Source organism: Ceratotherium simum, chromosome 5 (assembly GCF_057802395.1).
Source record: "Ceratotherium simum simum isolate JZ-2026a chromosome 5, ASM5780239v1, whole genome shotgun sequence".
In the NCBI taxonomy this organism is placed as follows: Eukaryota; Metazoa; Chordata; class Mammalia; order Perissodactyla; family Rhinocerotidae; genus Ceratotherium; species Ceratotherium simum.
The window spans coordinates 41,674,960-41,699,199 of NC_141904.1; the positions used below are offsets into that span (position 1 = coordinate 41,674,960).

The following is a 24,240-nucleotide window of genomic DNA, read 5'->3' on the forward strand; positions in this document are numbered from 1 at the left end:
CCCATATCACCACCCCTGGGCCTGGCACCCAGGGGTACCTAGCAAATAGCAGCTGGGTGAAGGCATGATGGATCAGAGTTGGGGTGACTGAGTGGTGACCTCGGAGGGGGTGTGCTTGGTGCCCCGGGCCCCCCCGACCCCCGCAGTGGGCCCAGCTGGGTACCAGGCGGAAGGAACGCAGCACCGACAGGTTGCCCATGCGGGACAGGCCCAGCTCCATGAGGCTGAGGATGACGATGATGCTGTCGAATATGTTCCAGCCCTGCTGGAAGTAGTAGTAGGGGTCGAGAGCGATGATCTTGAAGGTCATCTCTGCTGTGAAGATCCCTGTGAAGACCTGAGGAGGGAGCGGGAATCAGGGGTTCCTGGCGTTTGAGCTGCAAAGACCCTCTGGCCAGCAGGGGCATCCTGCCTCCTTACTCTTGCTCTGGCAGGGTCCCCCTCCTGAGCCGACAGCTTTGACTACACCCAGGCTCCCAGTGGGTGCTTGCTCAGCCATGGCTCAGCCCCTTGGGGATACCTCTGGCCTGACATCCCCAGCCCTCTCTGCTGCTCACCAAGCATGACCTGCCAGCCTGGCCCTTAGAAACAACTGGACCCATTGCAGGCTCTGCAGAGACTCACAGTCTAGGAGGTACCTGGGGTCAGGGGAGGCTGAGGTGGGAGGTGACACAACCCAGCCCCAGACTCCTTCCTGCCTGTGTCACCACAGGAAGTGCCCCCGCTCCACACGTGCCAAATACACACATTCCCACCAACACCCATGGCTCTCATGGCTCAGGGCCTTTGCCCATGCTGTTCTGTTCCCTACTTGCCCACATGCTGAACTCTTCTCCCATGTTTCTTGAGGGCCTGACTATGTGTTAAGAGCTGGGCTAGAATGCTTTGCATATGTCTAACAACCAGATAAGAAAAGTATCATTTACCCCATTTTATGGGTAAGGAAACTGAGGCACAGAGAAGTTAAGTAATTTGCCTGGGGTCAAGTAGCTAGTAAGTTTGAGAACCAAGAGATAACCTCAGTGCTGTCCTTCAAGATTCAGAGCAACTACCTCTCCCTTCTGGAGTCATTCCTGAGGTAGGCAGAGGCCGGGCTTCACCTGGTTCATTGATTTGAGTCCTGAGCTGCCCAGCCTCGGCTAACAGAGCCAAGGTCAAGGAGCCCATGTGTGGGGCTGGGCAGCCGTGACCACGGCCAACTGCTCCGGGTTGTGCCAACTGCTCTGACGGGAGCATGGTTCTGGGAGGAGGGGCTAGCCCGTGAAGGGCTGGCTGGCCGGAAGCTGGGGCCTGTATACGAGGCCTTCCTGGAGCTGGGGGTTATCCTGAGGGCAGTGAGGAAGCACTGGGGTCTTTTGCAGGGGAGGCCTGAGGTCAGAGGGCCAGGCTCCCACTGGGGACAGTGCCTGGCCTGCAGTGGCTGTGGGGGCGGTGAAGGTCAGAAACAGTGGCATGGTGACATGGCTGAGACATCCCACTGGGGTCAGCAATTAGGAGGGGGGTCACCCTCTCCCCAGCACCCACCCTGAGAGGACTCTGCTGAAAGGACAGAGGCGAGCCATCTGCATCTGTCAGTTGCTGCAGCACCAGCCCTTCCCCGCTCTGCTCAGATGAAGCCCTGTGGGGGCGGGCTAAGGTGCAGGGGATTGCTGTTGGCCCCCGGGGAGGGGGGTAGGGAGGGGTGGCACCAGGATGGCAGGTGGGGGCACCTCTGCACTGCCATCCCAAGCACCAACCACCAGCCCAGCTGTCATGACTTCAGTGGTCCCTTTAGTGCTCGTGCCCAGAGGGAACTTCCTCTACCAGCTGGGGTCGTGGGGAAGGGAGGGACCTGAAATCCTCCAGCCTCAGCTCAAATTCCTCCCCTCACATGCGGAGAGGCATCCTGGGGTTCTGCCCCTTTCCCCAGCACCCAGGCCTGTTTCTGGGTATGCACCCATGACTTTTCCACCCTCTGACCCCATCTCCTACTACTCTTCCAGCCATGCTTGCCTCCTTGCTGTTCCCGCCTCAGGGCCTTGATACTTGCTGCTCCCCAGCCACAGGACTCACTCCCTTCAGGTCTCTGCTTAAAAGCCACCTAATGGATGAAGTTTCCTGACACTTAAACTGGTGGCCCCTCCCACCAGACTCTTTATCTTTCTTCCTTGCTTTATTTTTCTTTCTCTCACATACCACCACCTGACATATTATCTACGTAGCTGTGTATTTGTTTGTAGTCTCCTCCCTAGACTGGAAGCTCCACAATAGGAGAGACCTTTCCTGTCTTACAGTACCCAGAACAGCGTCCAGCCAGGGGGCGGTCCACCAATATCTGCTGAATAAACATACAAATGGTTTGGCCTCTGGCTCTCAGCGCCCAGCGTCCTGCAGCGCCCAGCTCCACTTCCCTGTCTTCCAGGAGGCCTTCCCTACCCAGCCAGAGCCCTCCCCCAGCCGCACTCCCTGCACTGGGCTTCCCTGAGGGCCCCTAAGGGTGGGGCCTGGGTCACGCCCTCCTTTGACCCCAGCCCTCTGGTCTCCCCTGGCACCTGCCTGAGCATGTCAGGGCGAATGTGTTCTTAAGGCCTGTTTGACAGAGCTACGAGTGCTAATACTCATTTCTGGGGAAAGGAGCTCAGGAAAGACCCCCTGCCTCACTTTGTCCAGGTTTGCAGATGGTGCTGAGAGTCAGGAAGACAAAGACAGCAGAGGCTCTTGGGGAAGGCCTTTGGGGAAGCAGTAAGCAAAAGAAGCAACAGCATCACGTAGAAGCTCTTTAGAAATGCAGAATCTCAAAGACCTCAGACCTGCTGAATCAGAATCTGCATGTTGACTAGATTCCCAGGTGATCTGAAGCTTGAGAAGTACGATTTTCGAGCACTGGTTCTCAAACTTGGTGCACTTTGGAATCACCTAAGGAGCTTTAAAAATACAGATGCCTGGAGTGCCCAAGTATTGAGAGTTTTAAAACACTTCCCAGGTGATTCTAATATGCAGCTAAGCTTGAGAACCACTGCTTTAGAAGCATACGAATTTTCGGGCGACTCCTCCTTTCCTAGGATCACCCCTGGCTCTCTAAGGCCTCGCGAGCAAAGCTGGATGGTTTAAGATGTGCAGAGCCTTGAGTGTCCTCATATGTAAAATGGGGATAATAATAACTCCATAGGAGCTTTCCAAGATTTAGAGCTAATGGATGTAAAGTGGATGCTCCATATGAGAGGGTGATTATTGCCATCATCAGCAGCATTTACTATGACTGCTGACAGCGGCCGAGAGCTCCAGCCCCAGGCAGGGGCTGCCTTCAAACATAAACAACTCTGTGTTTTACAGGCTTACTAGGATCTGGCAGACAGAGGCCGTGAACACGGGGACCCACTTCCCCTGACTCCTGGCAGGAGGTCCACTGAGTCATCAGGCCTAATGGTGGCTTCCCAGGAAGTGGGGGGTCTTTTGGGGAACCCCAAACTCTCCTGACCTTGGCATACGTTTTTAATGGGATCATATTGTACATATTGTAAACTTGCTTTCAAAACATAATACCTTGTGAACATCCTTCCATGCCAATTAAACATGAGCTACAGCATCATTTTCTCTCTCTTTTTTTTAATACTTGTGGGATATTCCACTGTACAGATGTGCCATAAGGTTCCATTTCCCCATGATGGGCATTTTTTTGTCCCTATTAAAAACATTGCCATAATAAATATCCTTTCACATACATGTTTTAAAACAACTTGCCCAATTCTTTTCTTAGGATAAATACTGGAAATGGAATTGCATAGTCAATGAGCATTTTTAGAGATTCTGACACATACTGCTACGTGATCCTCAGAGAGAGGTTTTAACCAGCTCCATGAGCCGCATGTGAGTAATTGTTCCCCTACAACCATGCAGACTGGGCATTCCAGTCCCACTACACTTTCCAATCCGACAGGACAAGGGCCACATTTTATTGTTGTTTTATTGGACATTTCTTTGATTTTTGTATTTCTTCTTTTGTGAAATTGCCTGTTGATATCTTTTGCTTATTTTTCTATTAGAGTGTTTGCCTTTTTTTGTGTGTTGTTTATAAATACATTTTATATATTAAGGCTATTATCCCTTTATCTATTCTATGTATTGCAATGAGTTTCCTGGTTTGTCATATTTTTAAAAATTACAAAATATTTTAAGCGTATAGAATAATATAATGAGTACCTTTGTACCACCAAACTCCGCCAAATATTAACATTTTGCCACATTTTTTCAAATCTTGTTTTATTCTTCCTCACAAAATAATAGCAGAGACTTAAAGAGCATTTACCACATGCCAGGCACTGTTCTAGTGCTTTATAGATATTAAATCATTTAATCCTCACAATAACCCTAGGAGGTATGTATTGTTGTTATCCTCATTTACAGATAGGAACACTGAGATACAGGGAGGTTAAACCACTGGCCCATATGGTAGAGCCTGGCGGTGAACCTAAGCAGTTGGCTTCCACCATGAAGTCTTAACCACCTTGTGCTGTCACAGGTAAAACTGAAGATACCCATGGTACTACATTCACTCCAAGGTAATTACTATCCTGAATTTGATATTTATCATTCCCATGCATGTTTTTACAGTTTTCATGTATATGAACAATATATAGTATTTTTGCATTGTTTAAGGTTTATATAAATGGGCCATGCTGTATGTATTCCTTTTTGCAAGTTCTTTTTATCTTAACATCATATTTTTGAGATTTATCCATTTTGATGTGGACGTATTATTCTAACTGTGTACAGTATTTCATTGTATGAATGCACCACAGTTTATTTACCCATTTCTTTAATGGGTGGATGGACATTTACGTTGATTCCAATTTTTCCTGTGACTAACAGTGTTGCAAAGAACTTTCTTGTACATATCTCCTGTACAGACATGTGAGACTTTCTTAAGAATACATATCTCTGAAATTGCTAAGTTACAGGTTATGCACATCTCTGATTTACCAGATATTCTACAATTGCTCCCCAAAATGGTCATACCAAATCCATACTCTTAACAAAGTGTGAGTTCCCACTGTTTCACATCCTTGCCAACACAGAGAGGTTTATTTTTTATTCTCTTAAGAGTGAGAAATAGTATCTCAATGTTGCTTTAATTTGCATTCCTTTGTTTCTTTTCATTTGTTTATAACCATCTAAATTTCCTCATCTGTGATTTTCTTGTCATTTCCTTTGTCCATTGTTGTGGTTGTGTTTTTGCCACCGGGTTGTCCTTCTTTTCCTGATTGATGTGTAAATGCCCAATATATATTCTGGATTCCAATACTTCTCATAACATCAATTTCCAGTTTGTGGTAGTGATTTACTTTGTTTATCGTATCCTGTGTTGTACAGATATAAATTTTAACACAGGCAAATTTATCAATCTTTTCTTTCATGGTATAAACTTTTTGTATCATTGAAGAAAGCCTTCCCAACCCCAAGGTCTTAAATATTTTTTCCCATTTTTATTCTAAAAGATTTAAAATTTTGCTTTATCCCATTTAGGTATTAAATCCAATTCCCCTGCAACTAATTAATGAGTATGGTGTGGGGTAGGGATCTAAATTTATTTTCTTCCATATAGATAACTATTCTTTCCAGCATTATTTATTGAATAGGCTATCCTTTTCCTACTGATTTATAATGCCATCTTTGCTTTTTATCAAGTCTCCAGATATGCATTTCCTATTTCTGAGTTCTCAGTTCTGTAGTACTGGTCCATTTTGCTATCTTTGCACCTATACTATAATGTTTTAATTACTATAGCTTTGTAATATATCTTGATACATGGTAGGGTCAGTTCCCCACTTTATTCCTTAATTTATCTTGACAGATTTTGCTTTTCCATATGAAATTTAGGATTACCTTGTCAAGTCACAAGGAAACAAAAATGTGTTGGGATTTTGATTAGAATTACATTAAATTTCTAGGTTAATTTGGGAAGAACTGATATTTCTACAATATTTAGACTTTCATCCATGAAACTGGCATATCTCTTCACTAGTTTGTCTTCTTTTATGTTTTTCAATGGTTTTATAATTTTTTTCATATAAATTTACGATCTTTGCTACATTTATTCCTAGATTCCTCATAGTTTTTTATTGCTCTTTTAGGTGTTTTTAAAAGTTACTTTCTCCAAATGATCATTGATGGCGGCTAGGAGCAGAATTAATTTTGGTATATTGACCCTGTGCCTACCAACATTGTTGAACTCTCTTATTAGTTCTAATAGACTTTCTGTAGATTTTCTTGCATTATTTATATAGACAACAACATAATCTGGAAAATAATGGTAGTTCTGTTTTCCTTCCTTCTTCGTTTTCTTCTCTTACCACGCTGACAAGGACCTCCGTACAATTTGGAAGCAGGGAGATATGCACAAAGCTAGAGCTGCAGCGGAGCAGTGCAGCGCACTGGGTAAGGGCATGGGCTCTAGATACAACCTGCTTGGATCTGAATCTTGACTCTACTACTTCCTGGCTGTGTGACCTTGGTTAAGTTATTTGACCATTCTGTGCCTCTGTTTCCTTATCAGTAGAATAGGGATAATAATAATAGCATCTCCACTACTGGTTGTTGTCAGAAATTAGGTGCTCAACAAGTATTAGCTATGATTACCACCAACTTCATCATCACCATCTGTGTTTGTTCCTGACTAACAGGAAGGCTGCTTCCTGGTTAAGGATGATATTCACTGTCAATTTTTGTAGATATTTTTGTTAGATTATTTCTAGTTTGCTAAGAGTTCTTATCCCAAAGAGTTTAATTTTATTAAATGATTTTTCCATATCTAAGGGAAGATCACATGTACCTGGAATAAACCCAACTTGAGCATGAGGAGTTTTTTCTTTATTTGATTTTTCTTAATCATACACTGCTGGATTTGGCTTGGTTAACTGTTTCTTTTTTCTCCATGGTCTTAAATCTCTTCTTGGTAATCCACACTTTTCTAGGAAAATTTTCACTTAGTCTCCTCAAAATTTATTGGCATTAAGTTGTTTATAATGTCCTTTTACTATGTTTTAATCTGTGCTGTTTGTATAGTTATGCTCTCTTGTCCATTCTTAATATCATTATTTGTGCCTGTGTTTCTTTTTTCTATTTTAATCTTGCTAAAAGTTTGTCTATTAGTTTTTTCAAAAAATGTTTTTTTTACAAAAAAACTGCCTGATGAATCTTTGTATATTATTTTATTAATTTTTTGCTCTTCAATTTTCTTTGAGTTTATACTCATTCTTCTTCTAGTTGAATCAAATGCCTGGCTCATTCATTTTCAACTTTTCTTTTTTAATATATACACTTTAGGCTATAAATTTCCCTCTAAGTACTGCATTTGCTGCAACTCAAAAGTATTTTCATTCTCTTTCCATTATAAGCTTTTATGATTTCCATTATGACATTTTCTTTGACTATAGTTATCTGAAAGTATAATTCTAAAAATTTAATTTACTTTTTTTAAACTACTAATTTAATTGCACAATGCTCAAAGAACGAAGGACGCATGATTTGCTGAGACTTGCTTTGAGATATAAAATGTGGTTATTCTGTAAATGTTCTGTGCATATTTTCTTTAATTGTTAGGTGCTGGGCTCTGCACATTTATAAACTCAAGCTTTTTATTTCTGTTATTTCAATCCTCTATATCCTTACTAATCTTCTGTCAGCTTGACCCATCAATTATTGAAGGTGATCTCTCACTAAGATTGCAGACTTGTTAAGTTTATCTCATTGTCTGCTTTACATATTTAGAAGCTATGTAATTTGGCACATGGAAGTTTAGAGCTATTATATATTCTCGGTGAATTGTTCCTTTTATCTTTATGTTTTGGACCTCTTATACCTGAGTAATACATTTAGCTTTAAAGTTTATTTTGTTTGATATTAATACAACTCCATCAATTTTCTTTATAGTATTTGCTGGTGTATCTTTTTCCATCTCTTTTTCTTAAACCCCTTTTGGGGATTTGGGTCCTCAGATTTTGGGTGTTCTTTGTAAAAAACACACAGCAGAGTTTTATTTCTTTACCAAAGTGACAATCTGTCTTTTAACTAGTGACTTTAATCCACCTCTATTTATTGAGATTTCTGATATATTTGGTTATGTCTACATCTCATTTTGGGTATTCTATTTTTTGTTTCTTTTATTTTCTCCTTTCCTTCCTTCTATTGGATTGAACTTTTAAAATTCCCCACCTTCCTCTCTACTGGTTTGGTAATTAAGACCTTCCATGTCTATCCTCTTAGTGGTTACCCTAAAAGTTTTAACACCAGGCTTGAGTTAATTGAGTCTAAGTTAATTAATATCTCATAGAGTACACGAACTTTAGACTTCCTTACCTTCAATCCCTGCTCCATGCCTATCTTACGTGCTGTTGTTGTCCAATATTTTAGTTCCTACTTCTTATACCTTCAAATTAGTCATCATCATTATTATTGTTTTATCCGGTCAATGCTTGCTTAGCTTTACCCACGTTCACACCCATTTCATTGCTCCCTATTCCTTCTCAGGATCTTACTTTTCAGATCTTACTTCTGCAATCTTATTTCTTTCTGAAGAGCAAATTTTTGTTGTTTCAGAGAGAACTCTCAGTCTTTGTTTAGTATCCTTTTTAAATGGTAAGATAACTGGGTACAGAATGCTAGGTTGTCCAATATTTTCCTCCAGCACTTTGAAATCATGCTTCTACTATCTTCCAGATTCTATTGAAGCTATTGTGGAGTTTGCCATCCATCTAACTATTGTTCCTTAGTAGGCAATCTTTCTTTTTTCGGTTACTTTATGATGTCTTTGCTTTTGATGTTCAGTAGTTTCATCACGACATCTAGATATATTTACTTTTATTTATCCTACACAGGATGTATTATGATTCCTGAATTTAAGGTTCATTTATTTAATCAATTCTCAGTCATTCTTTCTTTGAATGTTATTTTGCCCTCACTTTCTCCTTTTTTTTTTTTCTTCTGGAACTTCTATCAGTTATATGCTTGATCTTCTGATTCTGACTACAGTCTTTAAAGCTTTATTTCACATTTTCTGTCTCTTCATCTCTCTGTATTACATTGTGGGCAACTTCCTTAAATCTAAATTTATATTTATTTAATCCTCTCCCAGCTGTATTGATGTGCTATTTGATTTGTACATTGAGATTTTAATCTCAATGACTACATTTTCCATTTCTAGAGATTTTATTTGGTTCTTTTCCAAAGATATCTTATTCTTTTCTTATGTTTTTAATTCCTTCTTTTATGTCTTTAGTTATTACAAACATTGTTATTTTATCATCTCTATCCAACAGTTCTATTACGTGACATTCTTAAGGGGATAAGTGTGTGTGCGTGCATGTGTATGTCTCTGCTGACTCTTGCTCATGGTGGAGTACTTCCTTGTGTGTTTTGTAATTTGGAGAATCCAGCTTGGCTTGGGATAAAAGTGTGTCCTTCCAGAGAAGTTCTTGTGTTTGCCTGTTTCAGGGGCTCCAAGATATCATCCCAGGATCACTTCATGTGTTAATTTTTTAGGTATAGTTTCCAGGAACACTCAGATATAAATTTGAACTCCAAATCTGTATAAAGCCAAATTCATAATCACAAGTTTCCAGAGGTTTCTTTTTTTTCCCCCTCTCCAGCCCTGGCTGAGACTGACAAGCTTTCCTCTTTATCATTTCCCAGTGTCAGTGTGTGGATTTTTTCTAGTTCACCATTTTACTGAAGGTAGGGTCATATTCTTACGGATCTACTCAGTTCCAACCCCTATTTGCACTGTCCCAAAGACATGTCCTGTCTCCACATGTTCACTGAAATCCAAGCTCCCAGATTACCCAAATCAGCAACCCCCCCCCCCCCAGGGCAGCTACAGAACCATTTCAGATGTTTATCGCTATGGTTTTTTTTTTTTTTTTTTTTTTTAAAGATTTTATTTATTTATTTTTTCCCCCAAAGCCCCAGTAGGTAGTTGTATGTCATAGCTGCACATCCTTCCAGTTGCTGTATGTGGGACGCAGCCCCAGCATAGCCAGAGAAGCGGTGTGCGCCCGGGATCCGAACCCGGGCTGCCAGCAGCGGAGTGCGTGCACTTAACCGCTAAGCCACGGGGCCGGCCCTATCGCTATGGTTTTTAAGTCACTCTTTGTTCTCAGCACTTGAGATTTTTGTTACTTTCTCATGAACCTTGATATGCATGTCAAAGAATGTTTGCTATATTTTTAATTGTTTCACAGTTGAAGACTTTTCTGGTTTTCTTGTCCACAGTATTGCTAGGAACAGAAGTTTCATTTACCTTTGTTTATATGATGGGCTAAAAGTTAGTTATCTCTATCAATCTTCTCCTTTATGGAATTTGCCTTTACATGCTTAGAAAGGCTTTTCCCATACCAAGATTATTTACCCATGTTTATTTTTTTGGTTTTGTTTCTTTACATTTAATATTTAAACCATCTAGAATATATTAACTGCAAGACAATGAAAACCTAACATACTAGCAATAAAGCTATCCAAACAGAACAGAATATAGCTATAATCCAACTACATGACCTATTACTAATAACTGAACCACAAGTTTAACACAACTGCAATTCAATCACAACTTAATGACTCAGTGAAGCCACCAGGGCTCTTCATCACCTTGACTTGCTGCTGAGTCCAACCCAATGGTCACACTTCAATAAAACTGCATTCAGCCGAGACCCTAATAACCATCATCTGAAGACCACCCAACACAAGGCAGACACAAGACTCCTACAGACTGCGATACAGCTTTCCCTTCTGTTCACATATAGAAGAAGGAAAGAAAAGTAGAGTTACAACAAAATGGACTCACATTTGTGAAAAAATTTGAATAGATCCTGTAGTGAACCATCTAGAGTCCTGGATATGGAAAGTAATGAGAAAAAATCCTCAGACTACAGTGTGGGAGACCTGCCTGCCTCTGGGGGCCACCTGTGCAGCTGAGACTGAGACAGGGCTGGGTCTACAGTAAGAGAGAGCTTGGGCCAAATGACCCCCTCCCCCAACCAACCTCAGTGATGATCCCAGGATCTCCTTTCAGAGGCCAGTGGGCTCTTTGCCAGCCTTGTCCTAGAATCCCCTGGAGAAGGGCTGACTCTGTGTTTACCTGGACAGAGCCAGTAGGGCCTGTCTCTCAGAGTCAGGAGACAGTAACTACATTCCCAGCTATGCTACCATTATGTCACCTCTTGGGCCTCAGGTTCCCATATTTAGAGTGAAGAGGTAGGACTTGAATTTGGTCTCAAAAAAAAAAAAAATCAGAATTAGAACCTAGACGTTCTGACTCCCACGGACAGTCTCTTTAATAACAAAAACAACGATAAAAACCACACCTATCATTTATTTTGAGTGCTTATTGTTTAGCAAACTCTGAGCCAAGCACATTACACATATTATCTCATTCAATCTTCATTAGCTTCCTATGAAGTTGATATTGTCATACTAATTTTATATTTATTAAATTCAACAAATACTTATTACGCCAATTACTGAGACTAAGTAATTTGCTTGAGGTCATGTAGTTAGCAAGAGCTGAGTCAGAATTCAGATCTGGCTCTGCCTGATTTACTCACTACACCCAGCTATCCATCCATCAATCCATCCATACTTTCCCCCATCCAACAAACACTGATGCTCACCTATGCAAGCTCTGTCTGTACGAGAACTGCCTCTTTCTGCATACACTCCCCTCCTTCATCCACTAATTGCCAAATCTCACGTCTCCACACATTTCAGGCTCACCCCCAACTCTCTTTTGTTTTCTAACCTCTGGGCATCTTCATTAACCTTAATCTCCAACCTCTCACTCCCAACTACATCTCTCAGCTCCTTAAAAGCTGATCCCGAGACTCTCCTCCAAGATGTCTTCCATGATGACTCTCACCTTCAGAAGATCCTTTTGTGCTCTGAATCCCTCTTCCCTTACCCACGAAGGCTCTGATAGCTGGCGGAGAGCCCTTCACACCAGGATGCCCATTTGAGAGTCAGCTGCCAGCGGCCCTTACCAGGTTTCCAACCTGCAGCATCTCCTCAAATTCGGTTGTCATGTTGTAGTGCTCCAGCGCCATGAAGAGTGTGTTAATCACGATGCACATGGTGATGGCGAGATCGGCAAATGGGTCCATGACCATGAACTTCACTTTCTGCTTGATGGACATCCACAGTGGGCAGCACTCCCAGATCAGGTAGCGCTGGGCAAAGCGTTTCCAGCATGGTGGACATTTGCGGTGAGACTCCTCCAGCTCTGGGGGGACAGCCAGTGAGCTGGTTTATTTTTGTTGACTAACTCATATATAACTCACAATATTCCAGAGAAGATATATGACTTACCTGGGGAGATGATAGGGCTGCTACATGGCAGGGGGACAGCGAGAGGGGCAGAGAAGGCTAAGGGAAGGGGTGGCTTGTGTCCTGACTCTTTACCCTGGAGATTTGAGGGAAGAGGGCCACAGGGACAGGAGGCTAGGATGGATGTGGGGAAAACTGGGACCAGACAGACTAGAACAGATGTGGGCTGTCTTGAGACAACAGTCCCACACAGATGTGGTGACACTCAGGGGAGGGCAGACTGAAAAGGATGAGACAATATCTGAGACAGGTTTAAGTTCAGATATAAGGAAACAGAGGACAGAACAGGTGGGAATAGATGTGGACATCTGGGACATGTTAGGACAGGCGGAGGGTGCCTGGGACAGGCTGGAAAAGATGTGAATCCATATGGGACAGGAGGGAACAAGTTCAGACTGGAATGGATGCGGGGTTGCCTAGGGTGGGACTGGCTGGGACAGCTGTGGGAGGCCTGGAATAGCTTGTGGTAGATATGGGAATGGCTGGGAATAGGCTAGAACAGGCATGCTTGGGACAGGATGGTCCCAGGCAGATATGACAATGCTTAGGAGAGGACAGGATGAGACTGGTAAGCACCTGGGACAGGCCAGGACAACTGTAGGAATGTTTGGAAGAAACACAGACATGGCCCCTGAGAACACCCAGGAAAGAACAAGCTGAAACAAATGAAAAGATAGCTAGGACAGGCGACACAGACTAAAAAGTGTGGGACAGCTGTGGGGATGTCCAGGGCAGGCCAAGTAGATGGGGGGATGCCTGGCTCCGGGCGGGATAATGGTGAGGGTGCTTAGACCAGAAGCGGGGAGTGCTTGGATGACACCGGGGGGTGCTGACCTTCCAGTACGCTGGTGAGGACACTGACAGCGCTGAGGGCCCGCTGCCGCTCTCCTGGCTCCTCGAAGCCATCTGCATAGGGAGCCTGGGGGCTCAGCATCTGGGGCCTGCCTGGCTCCTCCGATGGTGTGGTCTGGGTGCAACCAGGAGATATGTGTTAGCCTGGGGAAGGGGGTCCTACTGGACCTGGGATAGCTGGCCCAGACTCGGTTTGGGACGGCTACAGGGGGACAAGATGGGGGTCTTGATGGGACACTGGGTGCTGGGCTTCTCTGCTTCCAACTCCCTCCCAGTTAACAACTCCTCCCCCCAACCCCTGCCAGTAATTATCTTCTTCATTCTCTTTTCTTCTTCACCATCTCTCAGCAGTGGTGATTCTTGAGAGTGGACAGGTAACTACATGTACCAAGTTCTATTAACCAGATGCTTTCATATACATTAGTACATGGAAAAACGATCTGGGAGTCTAAATTGACCACAAGCTCCCTAGAGTCAAGAGCATAAAGAAGCTAAAAAACATCTACCATGCTCTAAGGTGACATTAAAAGAAGCATAAAGCACAATGCTTAGACATAGCTGGTGCGAGCTTTTGTGGAGGCAGTTTGGCTATATCTACCAAGAAAATTTTAAATTGGCCCTGCAAGTTCTCATCTAGTAATCTAACTTCATAAATAATTATACATGTGCACCAAAAATATACATGCAATGATGTTCATTGCAGTAGTGTTCCTGATGCCATAAAAACAAAACAACTAATCAATAGGAAGAATATTAAAATCAATTATGGATACAATCCAACTCTAGACTCTGATACAAACAATAAAGAGAATGAGGCGGTTCCGTGTGTGTTCTTAGGAGCGCACTTCCAAGACAAAGAGTTTGATGAAAAAATAAGAAAAAGACCTGGAAGACCCACACCGAACTGTGCACGTGGCTATATCTGGGGAATGGGGTTGTGGGGCAGGGGAAGGAGCGGGAGAAGTTCCCTTTCACTTTATGTACTTTTGCCTCATTGGATTTGTTTTCAATGTGCTTGCATCATTTTTGTAAGCAAGAGAACCAGGCCTACAAATGAAGATGTGGCGTGTCCTGATGGAGGGAGGTGGCAGCAGGCATTCTCTGGGCTTACTCAGAGCCACCACGGAACCAAGGAGGGCCCACAAAGGCTTCCCGTCAGCACAGCCCTGAAGAACCACAGTCCATGAGCCTGAGCTGGGCTGCTGAAGGCAGCATGCATGCTCAGCGTGCAAGAGCAAGGCTCTATAATCTCTGTAGATCAGAGGGAAGATGGGCCTAGGCTACTAAGGGTGGTAGAGCCACGGCCTGGGGTGGGTACCAAATCAATCTGGGCTCAAGTGAAGCTCAACATTTGCAATTGGTGAGAATGCTCCCAAAATGCTGCCTAGGGATGTAGTGAGCTCCTAGTCATGGAAGTATTCAAGCAGAGGTGTCTGAGGTAGCTGGTGTAACAGTAGTACACTAGATCCAATGCAACCACAAATCTGGCCAGCTTCACTCACAAGCATGTCTTAAATTCTCCCAACTTCTCTCCCTTACCATGTGTGATAGTTCCAGTTATCATTTAGCAAATATTTACTCTTTCTCCACCCACCGTGAGTGAAGTCAACTTCCCCGTGCTATTGACGACACACTTGCTTTGGCCAATGGAATGTTAGTGGACATGATGTGAACAGAAGCCTTAAATATGCTCGTGCTGTTTGTCTTGCTCTTGTGCTCCAGTGATCCACCACGAAAAGAGCTTCCCCAGGTAGCTACCATCCTTTCAGCCTGGGCTTCAGAACAAAGACAAGTGGGGCAGCCCTGAGCCTAACCCACAGTGTGGAGCCAAGCCAATGTGCCGTCTGAAGCAGACCTGCCCAGCCAAGCCCAACCTAGACCAGCCAAACTATGGTCAAGCTGCAGGTAAGTGAACATGAGAATAAAGGCTTCTTGTTAGCCATTGGCTTCTGGGGTAGTTTGTTACACAACATCATTGTGGCAATAGCTGACTGCTACACCATCCTAGTGCAAGCTACTGTTATCTCTTTTCCAAAACTACTGCAACAGCCTCCTCACCGGCCTCTTCTTCTCTTCCCTCTATTTTCTACACAGCAGAAAGGAATCCCTTAAAAAGTAAATCAGATTGTGATACTTCTCTAATCAACTCCCCCTTACCCCACAGCTTCCCATCTTACTCAAAGTCCAAACCTTTCTACCACTTGGAAGGCCCTGCATAGTCCAAATCCTAACTCATCAAACTAATTTTATATCCTTTTCTGCTGTTTCCACCACACCAGGCCTGCCTGGCTCTCTCATCCCCTGAACATGTCGAGCCTATTCCTCTTCGGGGCCTTTGCACTTGCTGTTCCCTCTGCCTAAAACACTATTCTTCCACATCTTCATACCTGGCTCCCTAAAATCATTTGCCTGTCAATTTTAATGTCACCTCCACAGGAAGGACTTCCCCCAGGATTCTAAGAGTCCCCATCCCCAACTCCACCCCTAGCGATTTTCTATCACGACCCTATTGCTACCCGGAATATTGATCTGTTTACGATCCATCTTCCTGACTGCGATGTAAACTCCACGCGGGCAGAGCTCTTACCCATTCTGTTCATTGCTATAACCCTGGAGCCTCAAACCCTGCCTGGCACTCAACGCAGCAGCCGGTGCTGGATAAATACTGGTTGGATGGATAAATACTTGGGAATCAGGAGGCTTGGGTTAGAGTTCCAGCTCTGCCCCTAACTTGCTGGAGGACCAGACAAAGGAGGATGGAAGTCTAACACGTGGAGGGAGAAGAATGGATGTTCAGCGCGCCTCCCCGCCCCCATCTGGCCTTCTGGGACAGGCACGCTCATACGGACAGCAGACAAAATAAATCTTCACCCTCCACCCCTCAATCTCGATAAGTGAAATGTGAGCTGTCTGTTGGGCTGGCCCTTCCTCCTCTCACCACGCTGATTAAGCCCCCACTACGTGCCGACACTGAGCTTTGTTTTCAGACGAGAACTGGGCAGAAATGTCTCACTGGGGACGCGTGGAGGCAGAAAAGGCATTCCCGGGGGCCTGCAGCCTGCTAATCTCTTCAACTTTTCAAACGTCTCCATCTTGGTTGCTAATTCCTTTAACTTTGCAAATGGCCCCCTTGGCCTGCTAATCCCTTTAAGGTTACAAATGGGCCCCGCAGAAGTGAGAATGAGTGAAGTCAGAGTTCCCGGTAATGAAGTGTTTGAACTTGGATTCCTCCTGACATGTGCAGCACAATGAGATGATTTTCTCCCTAACGAGATTAGGAAATTCTATTAGCTGTTGACCTGATTCCACAAGCCGGAGGCTCCAGGGCTGGATCTGCAGGAGGGTCTGCAGCCGCAGGGATTCGGTATTCCTGGGAAGCCAGACACCCACCCTCCAAGTGATGCCCTGGGGCCCTCCCCAGACCCACCCAGAAGCTGTGGTCTGCCCCCAATGGGTTCCCAGGACCCTCTCCTCGACTCCCTGCTCCAGAGGAGCCTGAGGGCCCCCAGAGTCTTTACTCCTTCCTGCTCAATAACAACAATAATAGAGAGTAATAATAATTACTTGAACACGAGGCAAGTACTGGTCTAAGCACCAGACAGGTTTGAACTCTTTTAGTCCTGACCACAACCTGCTGACGTGGATGTTAATTTTATTTCCACCTAATAGATGAGGAAGTTGAGGCAGAGAGAGATTAATTAACCTGCGCAGTCCCACAGCTAGAGCAAGTGTCTGAGCCTGAGCAAAACAGGCCATTTGGCTGTGAGCCGTCACTCTTCAGCCCCACCTCCACCTTCCTGAGCAAGTCTCCTCGTCCCGTCCTCGCTCCCTCAGGACGTCTGCCCGCCTCTCTCCCCACAGGCCTTGGGGTCTGAGCCGCATGTTGCCCTTTACCTAGGTGGGCTGCCCTGGGCACTGTGTTGGGGGGTCAGCAAGGACACTTACTGGCTGATTGGGCATTCAACAGTCTGTCATCATGGGATCAGCTGACCGAGTGAACAAAACCATGACTGGCCTTTCACGATCTGGCCCCTCCCCGCCACCTTTCTGGCAATAACTGCCACTCCTCTTCCCTTTGCTCCCTGGTTTCCAGCCACACTGACCTCATAGCATTTCCTCCCATAGGCTAGGCACGCTTCTGCCTCAGGGCCTTTGCACTTGCTCTTCTCTAGGCCTGGAACATGCCTCCCCCCAGATGACATCATGACGGTATGTTGTTATGATGTCATCACAACAACAACATACTCATGCAATTCCTGATTGCTTTAGCCACATCAGCCCATTAATCCTCACAACAATCCTGAGATGGGTATTTTCAATCCATTTTACAGATGAGAGACGGAGGCAGAGAAAAACAAAGTAACTTGCCTACAGCCATCTAGCTGGTAAGTTATGAGTCAGGATTCAAACCTAGTTTGTCTCCAGAATCTGGGTGCTAAGCTGTCTTCCACACTACCCCTCCCAGTTTCAGACAGCAGCAAGGCTCCCACCCTCGCCTCCTCCAGGTCTTTGTTTAAATGCCTCCTAATGAGTGTGGGTTCCCTCTCCCCCTCCCTGCTCTGTCCTCCCACGGCACCTATTACCTGGGCTCATACTGAGTTATCAGTTTATAAAGTACCAAGATATTTCAAACTTGATGGATAATTGTTGCCCAGAACCCCATAAGTGTCCCCTTGCCACTCCGGCCCTTCTCCTGGGACCCCCTGGATTGTCCAATCCAGCGACTCTACAGGGCCAACACCTGGCACACACAGGGTCTCTAGGACACTGGTCCTGTGCCACCATGGCATCTCTGTGCCCGAGCCTTACCAGCTGCTAAGTATTTAGCTATCATCCCTGTTCCTCACTATTACATATATACATTACATATATACATATAAATATATTTTTGTGTGTGTGAGGAAGATCAGCCCTGAGCTAACATCCACGCCAATTCTCTTCTTTTTGCTGAGGAAGACCGGCGCTGGGCTAACATCTGTGCCCATCTTCCTCCACTTTATATGGGACGCCGCCACAGCATGGCCTGACAAGCGGTGTGTCAGCGTGCGCCCGGGATCCAAACCCGGGCCGCCAGCAGCGGAGCGCGCGCACTTAACCACTAGGCCACGGGGCTGGCCCTACATATAAATATTTTTTTCTTCTTTCTTTGATTTTGTATGTCTGCCCCTAGTAGCACAGAAGCTCTATGAAGGGAGAGATTTCTTGGTGGGTTTGTTCACTCCCGAGCCCAGCACACAATAGGTGCTCGCAGTAAATACTTGGCAGTATTTTTGGACCCGGCACTGGTGACCAGTTTGGGAGACCAATTCTGCCTGGCACTGCATGGCGGGGCTGGCTCACCGTGTCTGGGGGGCGCTCCAGCATCATGGGGCGGAGGAGGCGGCTCCCTGGGGAGGTAGCCTCAGCGTCGCCTGCCCCCAGCAAGGAGACCACCCCGTTGCAGTCCACGGTGCTGTTCCTTTTGCCATTGAGGGCGTGGCCAGGACCTGAGGTTGCGGGACTGGGCTGTCCCTGGGCACTAGGCCGGCGCAGGGGCCAGGGCACCAGCAGAGACGTGCGGTGGCTCTCGCTGTCCCCTGCTGTGCTGTTTTCGTCATCCGCAAAATCGGTTTCGGAACCCAGGTCCCGTCGGCGAAAGGTGAAAATGCTCCCGCGGCTGGAGCGTTGCTTTATGGAGGTCCTGCTGAGGCCATGAGTGATGCTGAGCCGATTCTGAGGGTGTGCAGAGACGGGACATGACCAAGACAGCTCTTCATGTGCCCCCAGCCTATCTCTAGTGGCATCAGCCCCAGCTCAACTTCTGGGAGAATTGAGGGCTTTTGCGGGCCACATGGGAACTGAGTGGGAGACCAGGGGGTGTTCAGGGAAGGGGTGCAGGCTTAGAGGCAGCCCTGCATCTTCTGGGATCTCTGCTCACCTGAAGCCTGTGCCTTTGAGACTGAAGCTTACCTGGGCCTGAAGGTGGGGCTAAGGCTGGGCAGGGGGACAAGGAGGCAGGAAGGTTCCTGGTGGTGCAGACAGGCCTGGGCCAAGCAGGAGCTGGGGCAGTTAGCCATGCCCCACACTCATATGGGTGTGTCCTTGGGTTCCTGCCAATCCACACTACGTGTTAAGTTCCCAGTGCTGGGGACTTAGCTGAGGTTGGGGATATTATAACACTCAAACCTACCCCATCCCTCTGCCCAGGGCTCCTCCATTCCAAGAATGGCCATGGGAAACAAGAAGGGCACGGAGGGGGCTCAAGGATGCTTTCCTTGGGGAGCAACCGTGGGGATTGTGACTTCACCAGGGGCCTAGCCTGATGGCTATTTGAGGCCAGATCCACCCTTAAAGGGCCAGAGCCACGGCTGGGGATTACCATTGCTCTGGGACCATCCTCCGAGTCGGACTTGGGGAACCTGTCATCCCCACACTCCTCCGTCCCTGAAGACATTCGTTTTCTCCTCTTGCTCCTTCTCTCATGGGTGGTTACTGGGGCCAAAGGGGACATCTCCAAGGAGCTGCGGGACACGGTGTCCACACCCCTGATGGTGAGAGCCTGGAAATGGGTGGAAGGAGGGATGTCTTGGTTATGGGGATTTTGTGCAGCCTCAGGCTAAGGCAGGCCAGGCAACTCTCAGTGTCTTGGTTTTCCCCATCAGTACATGGACTTGTACACCTACCCCCAAACAAAGGCATCACGGAGAGATGAGCTCAGGCAGACCTAGGATGTTCTGAGAAAGATCAAGATCCAGGGACGAAGAGAGTAGTGGCTGAAGTGGGCTGAAGTGAAGAGGGAAGTGTGGGGGACAGGAGGGAGGAGGGTGCTGATGATCAGAGGAAGTGACAGAACCAGAGGGCAGGAGATCTTCTAGAAGGTTCAGTTGGCCAAAATGGGTGCTGGGGGAGGTGTCATGGGGCAGTGAGAAGAAAGTGGAGGTGCATGGCCCGGCTTCTAACTGGCTTGCTCCGTAGTTAGCCTCCAGCACCTGCTGTGTGTGGAACTGTGGGTAGCCAGGGCAGCATCGTCAGTGTTTATTCTGAGTTAGCTCAGGCCTCCGACCTTGGACCTTCCTCAGTACTCCACCAGAAGGCATCCCTGGACTAGGGCAACTATGTCCATGGACACATGGGTCTCTTTCATCCAGCACGCACTACGTTCACAGGGACCACCTTTACCCAGGAGCCACCACCTTTACCCAGCTGGCACCACCTTCACCTGGAAGACACCATGATCATAGGGAACAGCTTTCCCCAGCAGGCACCACACTCACAGGGCCCACCTTTACCCAGCAGGCACCAATTCTACCCAGCAAGCACCTCACCAACAGGCTTTGCTGTCTTTACCTAGCAAGTACCAAATTTTTACCCAGCAGACACCATATTCAGGGGAAACGTCTGTACCCAGCTGACACCAGCTTTATCCAGCAGGCACTGCCTTTTACCCAGCAGGTGCTACATATACAGGTACCAGTTTCCCCAGTAGGCACCAGCTTTACCCAGCATGCATCACATCTCCAGGCACCAGGTTTACCCAGCAGGCACCATGCCTCCAGGTATCAGCTTTACCCAGCAGGTGCCATGCCCAAAGGCACCCGCTTTACCTAGCAGGCACCATTTTTGAGGCACCCAAAGTGAGGTGAAGGCTTGGTCTGGAGGCTCCCTGGCTGCACTGCTCACCCACCTCATGCTCTTTCTTGAGCATCTCCATGGCTTCCCGGAAGCGCTTTTCCTTCTCCTCAGTCTCAGCGATGGTGGCTTGGTTTTGCTCCTCGTAGGCCATGGCGACCACAGCGAGGATCAAGTTCACCAGGTAGAAGGAGCCCAGGAAGATGACAAGCATGAAGAAGATCATGTAGATCTTCCCTGCGGACCTCAGAGTCTGGGGGAGTGAGAGGGCAGAGGTCATTCTCACTGGGGCCCCTTCTGGGTCACAGTCACGGCATTCTCAAGCTGCCCAGTTTGGCTGTGCCAGGGGTTCAAATTGGTACAGCCTGGGGAGGGGGTACCACTGATAGAGGAAAGTGTCCTGACCTACAGAGGAGAATGACCTACACACACGGGGTAGTGTCCCACCCACAGAGGGGGGCAGAATGTCCCAACCAGCTTGGGAAATGTTGCACCCAGAGTGGACTATTCCATCACAGAGGGTGGAGAAGTGTCTCACTCACAGAGCTTAGCATGTCCTATATAGATGGGTACTTGGTCACCAGCAAAGAGACAGTTTCTTTGCTTGCTGAGCCCCCATCCCTCAGATGCAAGGATCCCTGCCCCTTATCCTTCCTCAGCTCTCACCGCGGAGAAGCTGCTGGGGCCACTTCTAGCTAGTCACTTGTGCAGCCTGGGCCCCTGTGAGGGGCCCTGAGCCCGTTCCTGGCGGCCCTCTGCTGGCCTCATGCACCCACTTACCTGCTGGTAGAGGCGCTCCCAGTAATCCTGCGTCATCAGGCGGAAGAGCGCGAGAAAGGCCCAGGCGAAGGAATCGAAGCTGGTGTAGCCATGGTCAGGGTTCTCGCCTGCCTTTAGGCACCGGTAGCCCTCGGGACATGTCCTGCGGCCAGACACGCAGACTTTGTCCCATGCTGTAAGGGGTCCTCTGCCCGAGACCCTGTCTCTTCTCCCTGGGCAGCTGAGTGTATGCTCCACGCTTCATGAGGCTTAGGATCAGGAACCTAGTGCCACACTGCTGGGTCCCGCCTCCATGACTTTTCACGCTGTGCCTCCCACCTGGGACACCATCTTCCCCTCTTCTCTACCCATCTGATTCTGCTAGGCCTAAATCCAGCTGCCTTCTGCCCATATGACACACCATCCCAGCTGCTGTCTGAGTTGCCTCTCCCCTCGCAGAGGCAGCACCAAGGGCCTGGCTCACATCTCTTCCTCTGCCTGCCTACCTCATGAAGAGTTGAGTACAGTGCAGGCATGAGGGGTAGGGGGGTGGGCGGTGGCGGGGGTGCAGTGAGGCTTGGCTGAGCTGAACAGGATGGAGCCCAGGGCAAAGGCTGGGCCGTGGGGTTGAGAGACGATTCTGGGGTGAACAGGCTGGGGCCTGGCCATATCTGGAGAATGTGCCCATTTGCATGACTGTGCACACAGTGAGGCAGATGCACAGTTCACTTAGTTTGAGGGGATAGCCTTTTACTCAAGGAGGGAGCACTGGGCTGGATTCACATGTGTGTGCATGCGTGTGTGTGAGAGACAGCTGGGGGAAGGGAGACTCGGCAAGAGGGAGGATGCAGCCAAGGGGTCTCTGTGCCTTGCTAATGCCATAAGACCCTGCAGACAATCTCTTTAGCAACAGGAAGGGCTCTTGAACGTCATATTCAGAGATGCGGGACTACAGCCCCTCAGAATACCTTCCCCACCACGTGAGCTTGTGTGTTCCCTCCCCCTAATAACCTATGGCACAGTCACACTGACCCAGAGCCTGGTGTGCACAGGGCCCTGGAAGCTGCACGTGGCTACTGGGCCTCTCTGGGTACCACAATCAGACTGCAAGTGCAGGCCCTGCTTGCCCCGGAGAAGGGTCTAGGCTGGTGGGGGAACCATATTCACTCTGGACCTGATGCACAAATGAGCAGGGAGGAAGTAAAGACTGGAGAGGAGGGAGCAGCCTGGGGGGCTTCTAGAAGGGGAATGCAGCCAGGGTTGGGCTGTGCAGAGCCCTGCAGGGCCTCCTGAACTGCCCTCCAGTCCCGTCCCATCTTCAGGGTTCTGGTCCCCTCCCTGCCGATCTGCGCCCCCATCCCCTTCTTACCCGCTTCACAGCTCTCTCCCCTAGGGTGGGGGTTGGGTGGGGACCTTCCTTGCCAGGGGCCTGGCAAGGAAGAGAGGCAGGGAAGGCCTCACTGTCCCTGGCGTCAAGGGGCTTAACTGAAAGCACAGTCAGTTGAGAAAGCAGCGGGAGACTCCCCCGGCTGGGTGACATGGCTCTGGGAGGTGGGCACCACATACCCAGCGTCGGAGCTGTTCCCACACATTAACACATCGGAGGTGCCATTCTTGAGCAAGTAATTTTCTGGAAGATAAACATCCAACGGTGAGGGGCACATATGGCTGACTCCTGGGGTTCCCACTTTGTACCCAGGGCTTTGGGGAGGTAGGGACACTGCTGATGGCCTTCCCCCCTCCTCTCTGCCTCTGCCTGACCCTTACTGTCTGCCTGGCTAGGTCTGAGGCAACTCTAGCTGCTTCCCTCGCCTTCCTCCTGCTCCTTCTCAGACGTTCAGCAGCCGGTGTCCTCCATAGTCTAGGAAGACACAGGAAGCCCTTGGCAGGCCCTCAGCTGTCCCTACAGGGAGCTTCCATACCTTGCCCCAAACCACTCAGGGGGCCAACCAGGGCCAAGAGAGGAGGCAGGGGTCTGGACAGAGTTCTAGCTTGGCTGCTGAGTCACCACGTGGCCCTGGTGGGTTACTGCCCAGCTCTGGACCCATTTCCTTGTGTATAAGGTGGTGGAAGTGAGGCCTGCCACACTCACCATGGCAATACTGTGTCTGCCGAGATAGGGCTGGGGCTGGAACAGATGAGACATGGGACACCAGGTCCTGTCCTCTCCTCTCTGTTGCCATCCATCAGCCCCCATCACTCATCCCTAACATGCTTTGGTCTTAGGCAGCAGTTCTCAAAGTGTGGACCAGCAGCTCAATCATCAACTGGGACTGGTTAGAAATGTAACTTCCTGAATGCCACCTCAGATCTACTGAGTCAGAAACTCCGGGGATGGGGCCCAGCAGTCTGTGTTTTATGGAGCCCTCCAGGTGACTCTGGTACACACTGAAGTTTTAGAACCACTGCTATACGGCCATAAGCAAATTTACCCACCGAATTTCTGTTCTTTTTCCAAAGTGCCTTGCTGGTGTACGTAAGCAGCCCTAACTTCAGAGTGGCCCTCGGGATCCCTGTGGCCCAGGACCTGGACTCGCACCAGTGTCTACCTTTGGTCCAGACCGATGGCACTAGTTAAGACAGCTGCTGGCCATCAGCCTGGAGCGTGGAAGTGTAAACCATGACCTTGTACAATCACCGAGCTTGTTCTGACCCTCACGCAGGGTTCTGGGG

At 47.7% G+C, this 24,240-nt stretch overlaps 1 protein-coding gene across 1 annotated transcript in view; it reads right to left on the reverse strand.

Annotated features, from left to right (window-relative positions):
• Positions 1–24,240, reverse strand: part of SCN5A (sodium voltage-gated channel alpha subunit 5) — a 100,579-nt gene that overhangs the window by 37,105 nt on the left and 39,234 nt on the right. Inside the window, exons 8-15 of the mRNA XM_087430745.1 lie at positions 23,134–23,197; positions 21,589–21,730; positions 20,864–21,061; positions 19,559–19,738; positions 18,541–18,912; positions 13,183–13,315; positions 12,006–12,244; positions 164–337 (exon numbers count right to left, since the gene is read on the reverse strand). Coding sequence (XP_087286871.1) covers positions 164–337; positions 12,006–12,244; positions 13,183–13,315; positions 18,541–18,912; positions 19,559–19,738; positions 20,864–21,061; positions 21,589–21,730; positions 23,134–23,197 — 1,502 coding nt within the window. The remainder of the gene's footprint in view (positions 1–163; positions 338–12,005; positions 12,245–13,182; positions 13,316–18,540; positions 18,913–19,558; positions 19,739–20,863; positions 21,062–21,588; positions 21,731–23,133; positions 23,198–24,240) is intronic.